General features: G+C 34.2%; 2 protein-coding genes across 3 annotated transcripts in view; both read right to left on the reverse strand.

Annotated features, from left to right (window-relative positions):
- The window catches only part of LOC126884930 (protein twisted gastrulation-like), a 489,408-nt gene that overhangs the window by 200,466 nt on the left and 276,691 nt on the right, over nucleotides 1-12,251 (reverse strand). Inside the window, exon 2 of one of the 2 annotated variants that reach the window (XM_050651284.1) lies at nucleotides 2,226-2,333. The exons of the other annotated variant lie outside the window; for it this stretch is intronic. The gene's annotated coding sequence lies outside the window, so the exon portion shown is untranslated. The remainder of the gene's footprint in view (nucleotides 1-2,225; nucleotides 2,334-12,251) is intronic. 2 annotated transcript variants of the gene reach the window in all.
- On the reverse strand, nucleotides 2,268-8,511 carry LOC126884880 (uncharacterized). Its single transcript, XM_050651186.1, has 3 exons — nucleotides 6,129-8,511; nucleotides 5,083-5,579; nucleotides 2,268-2,333 (listed from the first exon to the last, which is right to left on the reverse strand). The coding sequence occupies exons 1-3, from the start codon at nucleotides 8,509-8,511 to the stop codon at nucleotides 2,268-2,270; spliced, it is 2,946 nt and encodes a 981-aa protein (XP_050507143.1).

The following is a 12,251-nucleotide window of genomic DNA, read 5'->3' on the forward strand; positions in this document are numbered from 1 at the left end:
ATGTTAAAACCTATGATCCCGGCGCATGCGCATTATAACTTTGTTCTGATTGGATGTTCAAATGACATGTCAAAAATTATTCAATATGGCGGCTGTGGCACAGCTGTAGTTAGATTATTTATGGTTGTTGCGTTTTAAAATTTGTGTGAAAAGAAACAACAAACAAAAGTTAGTTAATAGTTATACTGCCTTTTTAAATAGTTTTCATATACCTATATTTTTGGAATTTTGGACTATTTTGGACAAGGAAAACTCATTCTAATTTGGTAAGTAGTTTTTATTATAATCATATTGTAATTATACATTTGGATTAGGTTGAAATACAGTAGAGCGTCGATTATCCGAACTAATTGGGGGACATAGGTGTTCGGAAAACCGATTTGTTCGGATCCACAAGTATCCACAAGTGAATAAAAGCCATATTTATATACCTACATATTTATTTATATCTTGATAATGACAACTAGCAACTAAACAAAAAAGTGCAGTCTTTGCAACAACATAATTATTTTTGAATACAATATTGAAGAAAATTGAAGATATTTTAAGCGTCAATTACTAACGCTTGCTCGGTATTCGAGTGAGGGACGCGGGAGTCGATAGTTCGAATAAGCGGTCGTTCAGTTGATCGACGTTCGGATAATCGACGCTCTACTGTACATTTATTTTCTCAAGAATGGGGATTTTAGAGAGAAATCCCAAATTACGTCCGATTTTTATTTTTAAATTATGATTTTTTGGCGTAGATTTATTTATCTAGTAGGTATGTAATGCTTTGATTTACATACTTAATTTGATTACCAACAAAAGTTCTACCAATCTTCATCTAATATATTGTTTTCTTACTGTTTTGTTATATTTTAATATTTTCTTCCACAAAATTTAAACTACATAATTTAATTATATTCAAAACAACTGTCAAACAGTAAAACGTTCAGTTACCCTATTTTTCCACATGACAAATAATGTGGAATTGGACGAGTAAGTCTAGGCTTCGATTACGAATCAAAGCGCCCCGAAATTCACTGGTTCGATTCCCGATGCAAGTTTTTATTTTTTTATTTTTTTATGCATTTTATGATTTGTTATATAATTTTTTTTTTTAGAAAATGCGTATTTAAAATTTTTGCCAACAATTGTTATCGTTCAGAAATCATTTTTTCTTTGTGGCATTTTTCAATGTGTTTGTGTGCGTTTTATTCTATTATTTTTTTAAATTTTTGGTATTGTCTTAAAAATCACATAATAGGTATGTAGTAGAAGTATAACTTCTTACTTGCGTACAAAGTACACACACATTCTTTTTTTAATTTTATTTCTGTATTTCATCTATTTTTATAATAGACCTGGATCGCGAGTACCAAAAAAAGTTGATTAATAGCAAGCTGAAAATTCACGGTGTCTAGTCGGACAAACTTTGATGTATGGGAACACTGTATATATAAAAATATTTATAAAATACTTCTGGTAACACTTTAGAATAAGTCACGCGTCGCCACTGCAAGGAAGAAAACGAAACTTTGACTTAAAAATCTACGAAAATAGACGAATATGTTCTCCATAGAACTATTCAGGGCGGCTGCAAATAAGATTAAATGGGCAAATGTAATGATCAACGTCCTTAGGGATAAGGCACCGTAATAAAGAAGAAGAGAGACGAATTTGCAATGGTTATAGCCAACCTTCATTAGTGAAGTCAGCACTAGAAGAAGAAGAAGAAGAAGAAGAAGAAGAAGAAGAAGAAGAAGAAGAAAAAGAACAAGAAGAAGAACAAGAAGAAGAAGAACAAGAAGAAGAAGAAGAAGTTGTGGAGGTGGATAAGGATTATAATTTCTGGGAGATACGAATTCAAAATGAAATCAGCCTAATAAGTAAATACAAAACAATAATGAATTGAATATATTATTATTAAAAACGAAATATTTTGATCAAACTATCATATCCAAGACATTTTTTGTATAAAAAGTTGAGGGTAAATACTTACCCTTCAGAGATCGGGTCATAATGGGACAACGCCTCTCAGGAGTGCCCTTTCTAAGCGAAGTTACAACATCGAATCGACAGATTCGATCCAAAAAGCTTTCTGCATTTAAAGAAAGCATGTATTATTTATTTTAGGAGTTATGTAAATGAAAAGGAAGTTCCAAAAAACACCACCATTTTAAAAATATTTAGGAAGAATCAAACACACATCTTATTAACATCATATTATCACATTAACTTACCATCTTTGCCATCTAAACACCGTAGGAGATACTTCAACGTTGCTAAAGAAGCTGCATATAGAGCAAGGGATCACCGAAGAAGATGATGAATTTGTTGCAACCATTTATCTGAAAAAAAAAAAGAATGTGTGTGTACTTTGTACGCACGTAAGAAGTTATACTTCTATTATATGATTTCAACGAAATCAATATATGTACTTTAAACAGTTTATTTATATTTTATTTAAATATTAAACTAATTTTAATACTTTCCAAAAATTTTTATGAAAATAATACGAAAAACTAAAAAAATAAAAGAATAAAACACACTCAAACAAAGAAATTATTTCTGAACAATTGTTGAGAAAATTTTAACTAAATACGTATTTTCTAAAAAAATATATAATAAATATACTTACAATTATAAAATGTATAAAAAAATAAAAAAAAAAGAATGTGTGTGTACTTTGTACGCACGTAAGAAGTTATACTTCTATTACATATTATGTGATTTTAACGAAATTGATATAATGTACTTTAAACAGTTTATTTATATTTTATTTAAATATTAAACTAATTTTAATACTTACTACTTTCCAAAAATTTTTATTAAGACAATACCAAAAATTTAAAAAAATAAAAGAATAAAACGCACACAAACACATTGAAAAATGCCACAAAGAAAAAATGATTTCTGAACGATAATAATTGTTGGCAAAAATTTTAAATACGCATTTTCTGAAAAAAAAAATTATATAATAAATATACTTACAATCATAAAATGCATAAAAAAATAATAACTTGCATCGGGATTCGAACCCGCGAATTTGGGGACGCTTTGATTCGTAATCGAAGCCTAGACTCACTCATCCAATTACTCATTATTTGTCATGTGAAAAAATATGTCAACTGAACGTTTTACTGTTTGACAGTTATTCTGAATTTAAATCAAATTATGTAGTTTGATTTTTGTGGAAGAAAATATTAAAATATAACAACACAGTAAGAAAACAATATATTAGATGAAGATTGGTAGAACTTTTGTTGATAATCAAATTAAGCATGTAAATCAAAGCATTGTGTAGGTTACTAGCAGGTATTGAACGAAAACAATTTAATAAAATCAACACAAGCAATAAACAATACAAATTACCTGCCAATTACTATTTTTCTTCGATAGCTACTATTGGTAGAGATTAAATGGAAATTCTCATAGGTGCCATACACTTATTAATACACACATTTAAATCAATTGTTGGTGGTCAAATAACTCAAACGATAACAGGATATAGGTAATAATAAAATATGGTAAAAAGTCTACTAGGTTACTTACAATTGTTAATCAGGACGCGTCGACCAAGTCACTATTTTTTGCGTGTTGACATTTCAGCGGGCTAAATGCATCTCTTCGATGTCGAAGGGAGAACAAAATTCCTGGTTTTCACGTGATTAGTCCTTTTGCCCGCGGCCCAGATAGGCATTCGAAAATATGCAAGCGAGGAACCACGGGCGTCGACAAGGGTAAAAGGAACATGATTTCGAACTATTCACACAACAAATCAATTTATCGGAATTTCCAACATTCTCCCCCCTTTAAAGGCCATAAGGTATTTAACAATTACTAATAATATATATCACTACTTGGGCAACAAGTAATGACAAAAAAAAAACAAATCCAATAAACAAAAAAATACTAAAATACTTAAACAAAAAAGATATTAAAACTTAAGCTCAAATCAAAACTAAAATTAAAATGGTGGTTTTGTCGCAGTCGTACTAACAAATCCGAACAAAAAAAACTAAATCTAAAGTAACGAAACGTAAATCTAAAGTAACGAAAAGTTGACATCTAGTCCTCTATCGGCAAGGGACAGAGTCGGACAAGAGGCCGTTTCAAAGTTCCGTTAGTCGTACGCACGGTGGCTACCCGAGCTACCCCGTCTTTGCCCGCATGCAATTCAACAAGACGCGCGAGAGGCCATTTACACGGAGCCAAATTATCCTCCTTCAAAACAACTAAACTACCGATTTTGGGTACAAAGCCAGAATCTAACCATTTGGACCTTTGTTGTAAGGTATGCAAATACTCCTTACGCCATCGAGCCCAAAAATCCCTATGGATGCGTTGTAACAACTGCCATCGGGACAAACGATTGAGGGATACCTTCGAAAAATCAGGCACAGGCAATGATGTTAAAGGTTCGAGAGTCAGGAAATGCCCTGGGGTCAAAGCGTTGAGATCTTCAACATCATTGGTCAATGGGGTGAGAGGACGCGAATTCAAAACGGACTCAATCAACGTCAAAACAGTGTAAAACTCTTCATATGTCAAAATTTGAGCCCCGACTATCCGAGCAATATGTTCTTTTACAGAACGAATGCCGCGCTCATAAATACCACCAAAATGCGGAGCCGCAGGAGGAGCAAAAGAAAATTTAATATTTTCTTTATCGAGAGCACCCTCCATAAAGCTACGCAATTGTCGATACGCGCCATGAAAGTTGGTACCGTTATCACAAAATACTTGCGATACTCGACCTCTCCGAGCAATAAAACGCTGTAAAGCGGCTAAAAAGGCTTCTGCGGACAAATCACTAGCCAATTCAAGATGTAAAGCCTTTGTGGCACAACAAACAAAGAGGCACAAATATGCTTTTTGACTTCTAACTCCTCGATAACGAGACATAGTTATCGAAAAAGGCCCACCATAATCTACCCCACAAATCGAAAAGGGTTTAATGGCTCCGAGACGAAATTTAGGCAAATCACCCATAAGGGGCTGTAAAGCCCTAGGAGATTGCTTCCAACATCTAATGCACTTAGACAAGACTGAATTAACGGACTGCTTAGAAGACAATATCCAAAACCTTTGACTCACCAAAAATTGAGTACTCTTAAATCCAGCATGTAAGTACTTTTCATGATAATGACGAACTAGGAGAGTCGTAAGACGAGATTTCTTTGGTAACAAAAAGGGGTGTTTTGCCTCATACGACAAGGAAGACTGCGATAGACGACCACCTACTCTTAAACACTGAGTATCATCATCTAAAAATACTCCTAATTTGCGAAATGGTTTTGGAAACGAGTTCGACTGAAGCTGGTCTTCAAAATACTGTTCCTGTGTAAACCTAACAAGAATAATTAACGAGCTTTCCAATTCTACTGAACTCAAGGGTCCTACACGTCTTGACCTTTTCAAACGAGAGTTGTGCGCGAATCGCAACATAAAGGCCAAAATTCTTTGGATAGAGGTAAAAGACGATTGGTTTTCTAACAAACAAGACAAAAAATGTTCCTCACGAGTGGAAACAAACACTAAACTTTTCTTTACCTCTTCCGAAGGGGAATTTTCCCGCAATGATGGAGGAACCTCTGGAAATATTAATGGAACATGATATAAAAACGAAGGACCTGTCAACCAGTCTAGTTTCGATACAAAAGCGGCCGGTAGCATGCCTCGCGAAGGCGCGTCGGCTGCATTACTTTGAGATTCAATGTAATGCCACGAATAATTTTGACTATGGGTCTGGATATACGAAATGCGATTTGCGACGAAAATTTTAAACCTAGAAGGTGAACTTTTAATCCAGTGCAATACTATTTGTGAGTCTATCCAAGCATATACCTTTTGAAAGATTATATTCTTCCACGACTGTGACACAAACGACATAAGTTTGACCAAATGAACAGCAGCTAACAATTCTAATCGAGGGATCGTAATCTGTTTCATAGGAGCTACTTTCGATTTGGCACAAAGTAAATTAACTTGAACCATGTTCTGACTATCAATACTACGAATATAAACGACACAAGCGTATCCCTTTTCACTGGCATCAGCAAATCCATGAAGTTTTAAGATGGGACAAGAGGAAATATTCAAAAAACGAGGAATTTTAAACTGTGAAATAAGAGATAATTCACTTTTATATTGCTCCCACACACGAATAATTTCTGAGGGAGGACGATCATCCCATTCAAGACCAGTTGCCCAAAGTCGTTGGATTAAATGTTTGATGAAAAAGGTAATAGGTGTTAGATAACCACACGGGTCATAAATTCGAGCTAATTCGGACAAAAACGATCTTTTAGTACAAGGGACATCCTGCAATTTGACTGCAAATTGAAAGACATCGGACTGTGCAATCCACTTCAAACCAAGGATTTTTAAAGAAGGACCATTTGATTCTGGATCAAAATTAATAGAATGAGGATTAATATGCGATTCCGGAAATTGCGACAACAATTTGGGTTCGTTCGAACACCATTTCCGTAACTCAAAGCCTCCTAACTTCAACAAAGCGACTAATTCTTCGACTAAACTTTGTGCTTCTTCGAGCGTCGAAGCACCGAAAACAAAATCATCAATATACGAAGCATTACAAACGAGCGAGGCGGCTTTAGGAAAAGGAGAGCCTTCGTCCAACACTAGTTGTTGAAGGGTTCTTAGAGCGAGATACGGCGAGGATACAACTCCAAAAGTGACAGTTAACAAACGATATTCCTGAATCTCCTCAAAGCTAGAAAATCTCCATAACACACGTTGATAATCCGTATGCTCAGGAACTACTAAAATATTACGATACATCTGACGAATATCTGAACACAACGCAAAACGATTAAGTCTAAAATTTAACAAAAGCGAGACGATGTCCTGTTGTAGCTTAGGACCGACTAATAAATAATAATTCAACGATTTACCAAGCCTGGGACTTTTCTGAGACGCATTATATACCACTCGAATTTTAGTAGAGACACTTTCCGATTTAACAACACAATGGTGTGGGATATAATACTTTCCCTTTGTCTTTTCGCCCTCAGGAACCAATTGCATATGACCTAAATCAATATACTTCTGCATATGGGACGAATAATCCTTTTGCAAACCCGGCTGACGAAACAAGCGACGTTCCAACGAAATAAATCTGTTTAAAGCAACATCATAGCTATCTTTTAAACAAGGCGGCGATTCACGAAAAGGCAAAGACACAACATATTTTCCCGAGACGTTCCGACTACGTGTTTCCCGATAAATGGTTTCGCACAGAACGTCTTCCGGGTCTGAAACTGGCTCTTCCGGTATGTTCTCCAGTTCCCAAAATTTCCTTAACGAAGAATCTAACGAGTCTTCCACATTTGAAAGACAAACAAGCGACGAAGAAGAAAAACAAGTTGACGAAAGGTTAGGTGTGCTAGTTGGGCCCAACAAAATATATCCAAAAACGGTATTTAGGGCATCAGGTTGTCCCGGTTTACCTTCAATTTTACCCTCTAACCACACCTTCGAAAATATACTACAACCAATTAACAAATCGACCGATTGACTACAATTAAATTTGGGATCAGCTAACTTCAAATTTTTAATATCTATTTGGGTACAAGCAGAAATATCTATTTGGGTGCTGGGCAAATCCGAACAAACCCGATCTGTAATAATAGCCTCCAAATGAAACACCGGTGACTGCTGATGACGAGGTTGGATAGAGAAACTTATTTGCCCCTGATTCAGTTTCGTTTGCATCGAATTGAGTCCGTTAACTTCGAACGAGCAAGGAGTTTTAGGCCATCCCAATCCATTGGCAGCCTTTCGACTAATGAACGAACTCATCGAATCCGAATCAATAAGACATCTCAAGGGTTGTTTGCACCCTTTACTGTCAATTGCATGAACCAAAACAGTACCGAGCAAGATTTCCTTTTTGGTTTCATTTTTATTTCCTACAAAACTAGCGGCACAATGGGATACTTCAGGAGACGATTCGATTCCCGATGTCCCTGGACTATTATTTTCTGAGGACGACTGACTATTGGAACGGTTTCTCTCGAAGTGTAACAAACTATTATGGAGATGACTACTACATTTGCTACATTTGAAGGATTTAGGACACGACTTGACTGAATGGTTAGCCTGATTAAGACACTTAATACAGGAAGAAGACTCTTTACAAAACTGATATCTCTCTTTTGGCGATTTTTTCAAGAACAACGAACACTGGTTGAGATAATGGCTTTGTTTGCATAGAGCGCAACATACTGAAGACGAATTTGTCACGAACGACGAGCTACTACGATTGTGCCTTGAATCACCAGCCTGGTGTTTGGAGTTGGCCCTTGGCTCCGTGCTATTTGGGGCCCGCGATGACTTCTTTCCCTCACCTATACTACTGTCTAAATTATCATACGCGATGTATTGGGTTTCGATGAACGCTACTAATTTTTTAAATGAAGGAATTCCATTAGACTTATTTTCCAACTCGAATAGCTTAATGGAATCAACATCTAATTTCGACAAAAGCAAATTGAACATAATGAAATCCCAATGCTCAGTGGGAAGGCCTAAAGTTTTCAATGCGGCTAAATTTTCTAAAAAGGTGTCTACTAATTTAGCTAGATTTTTCGAGTTAACCGCAGATATTTTTGAACGCCCATTATTGCATCCCAATGGGCGGTCGCACAACGACGAACATTTGTGTACCGTTTAACAATTAAATCATAAGCCACTTGGTAATTATCGTTAGTTATGGGCAAATTGCGAATTAAGCTAAGCGGAGTCCCGTCTAAACAACCTTTCAAATATTTGAATTTTTCTACGTTTCCTAGGGCTGCATTGTTATGCACTATCGAATTATAAAGGTCTATAAAGGATGCAAAATTAATAAAATTTCCTTGAAAATGCGGAAGATCAATACGAGGTAAGCGAATGTGCGAAGGATGAGCTCCGCCGGAAGCACAAGACGCTGGACCTGGACTTTCAGATGGTGACCCAAAGAATTCCGCGTCAAAAACTTTTATTTTGTAGAATAAGTCCAAGAATAATTCTCGGACTTTTTCTTCGTCCCCCGTATCTGAATCCGGTACCGACAAAACATTATTAATAATGCTTGTATGCTGCTTTAAAAATTCGTCCTTGATCAAATCTATTTCACTAACTCTAATTTTAAACAACGATCTTAAACTCAAGTCCGACACTGCTCTATTACCCAAATCAAAAATGGACTGAATGTCATTGAGCGCTGTATGCCGCTGGAATTTCAATTTTCTCGATTTATCAATTCCAACTTTTTATATAAAAATTTCAAACAGAAATGAAATGATCAAAGTAAAATATTAACTGTACTATAAATGCGACGATAAAAAAATGCAATAATCCAGTAATAGTAAAATACTAACACGAAACGCAATTATAGACTTAAATCAAAAAATTAAAAGTATAACACAAAAAATATTTCTCTACGCCCATGGGGCGACACTCGGAAAAATACAAAATAATATTTTGTTTCTTAAAACCGAGAAACGATAATAATATTAAATCTTTAGACCCATTCGCGGAACCGAAACTCAAACTATTTAGTACCTACTTTGTACAATAAATCACCCGGCGGCGAGAACCCTTAAATTCGTCACGGTAAACAGATAAGCTTCGCTTCGACACGACGCAAAATTAACGATAAAACTTTCCTAATAGGTACATATCCCGATATCAAACAAAACAAATATAATTAATAATTAATATATCAATTCTATATTACAAACCTATTGTAATATATAATAATAAACGAATATATGTATTATAATTGCGACGAATCAATCAAACCACCATTTCAAATTTTAAACAGTGTATCAAATAATATTAAAAAATAATTCATATCCGGTAGAAGGATCAAAATTGTAGGTTATTAGCAGGTATTGAACGAAAACAATTTAATAAAATCAACACAAGCAATAAACAATACAAATTACCTGCCAATTACTATTTTTCTTCGATAGCTACTATTGGTAGAGATTAAATGGAAATTCTCATAGGTGCCATACACTTATTAATACACACATTTAAATCAATTGTTGGTGGTCAAATAGCTCAAACGATAACAGGATATAGGTAATAATAAAATATGGTAAAAAGTCTACTAGGTTACTTACAATTGTTAATCAGGACGCGTCGACCAAGTCACTATTTTTTGCGTGTTGACATTTCAGCGGGCTAAATGCATCTCTTCGATGTCGAAGGGAGAACAAAATTCCTGGTTTTCACGTGATTAGTCCTTTTGCCCGCGGCCCAGATGGGCATTCGAAAATATGCAAGCGAGGAACCACGGGCGTCGACAAGGGTAAAAGGGACATGATTTCGAACTATTCACACAACAAATCAATTTATCGGAATTTCCAACACATTGCATACCTACTAGATAAATAAATCTAGGCAAAAATATCATAATTTAAAAAAAAAATCGGACCTAATTTCGGATTTCTCTCTAAAATCCCCATTCTTCAGAAAATAAATTTATTCCAACCTAATCCAAATGTATAATTACAATATGATTATAATAAAAACTACTTACCAAATTAGAATGATTCCTTGTCCAAAATAGTCCAAAAGTCCAAAAATATATATGAAAACTATTTAAAAAGGCAGTATAACTATTAACTAACTTTTGTTTGTTGTTTCTTTTCACACAAATTTCAAAACGCAACAACCATAAATAATCAAACCACAGCTTTGCCACAGCCGACATATTGAATAATTTTTGACATGTCATTTGAACATACAATCAGAACAAAGTTATATCGTAGGTTTTAACATATAAAAATTCACCCTCATATCGCGCGTAAAGAAGTATAACTTCAAAAATAAAAATTTGCAACTTCAAAAATAAAAATTTGCATTGAGAATTGAACTATTTGCATTGAGAATTAACGGCACATACATTTAATTAATGTATTGTGCCGCTTAATCTTAAACTTCAAATATCTCTATTACCAATGATTTTATCGTTAAGACTGAAGAGTATATTATTCATTATTAATGATAAAATCATAAGTTTTCGAGATATTTTAAAATTAAGCGACACAATACATTATTCAAAATATCTATGCCGTTACTTGTTTAAGTTCAAATATCTCTAAAACGAATAATTTTAACGTTAGGTGTGAGGAGTATGTTATTTACATGTCGAGTATTGGAGAATCGAAAAATTGGAAATTCCGCCTAAATTGGCTAAAATGGAAATTCCGCCAGTGGAGCAGGAATTGGAAAGAGTCAACCCCTCACTGTCCCCTATCTCGTACGCCTCTGGTACTAACTAGAAACGGATATTTAACATAATTTCATAGGGTGTTTAGTATCTACACTATCTGTCAAGTATGAGAAGGATACGTAGAATAGTTTTAAAATACTGAGCATAGTTTTTAAATTTTTAAATAACACACTCTGTAAGGAGCCATATTTTATTTAAGTGATTTTGGTTAAATCTTAATATTTCGAGGTCTAGAATCTACAACTCAGACATTGGACATTCTTAATGAAACACCCTGTATATATATATATATATATATATATATATATATATATATATATATATATATATATATATATATATATATATATATATATATATATATATATATATATTGTTATATTTCTATTTGATATGAAAATTAAATTTTGATAATTATAGACAAAATTCAATTTAATATAAAATATTTTCAATTTTCTCAACCACGGGCATATAAATTTAGAACAACCTGTATACAACAAATTGTTATGTTTAATTTTAAGAAGTGATTAAAACGATACTCGGAACAATGCGCTTAAAATAAAACTAAAGTGAAATCGAAAATAGGTCATTATCGTTGTTCGCGGAAGGTTCAATCATTAGCCGATGCTAAAGAAGACTTAGTGAAAGTAGATAATAGATCATTAAATGTTGTAATTAGTAGAAAGTAATTTTAGAATGGGAATTAACTATTTTCTTTGAAATCCATTAAGCATATTTAGAAAGTTTAAAAATTGGTTTTGAGGAATACTGCGAATGAGAGTTGGTGGTGGAATTTTGATTTGTGAATCTGGAAGGGATATTTAGAAAGGAGGGGAATGAATGACAAATAGAGATCAGAATGTTTTGAGCTGTCGAGAAGTGAAGTCGAGTAGTAGACGGTAGTGTTCGAGGAGTGAGAAAGTCGTTGTAGTTCCGTGAGTGTGGAGTATCTATCGTGGAACGAGAAGTAGGCCAGGTCGAGAGTAAAAGAACCTCCTTGAGCCAAGAGTTT

This window comes from Diabrotica virgifera, chromosome 5 (assembly GCF_917563875.1).
Source record: "Diabrotica virgifera virgifera chromosome 5, PGI_DIABVI_V3a".
Taxonomy (NCBI): Eukaryota; Metazoa; Arthropoda; class Insecta; order Coleoptera; family Chrysomelidae; genus Diabrotica; species Diabrotica virgifera.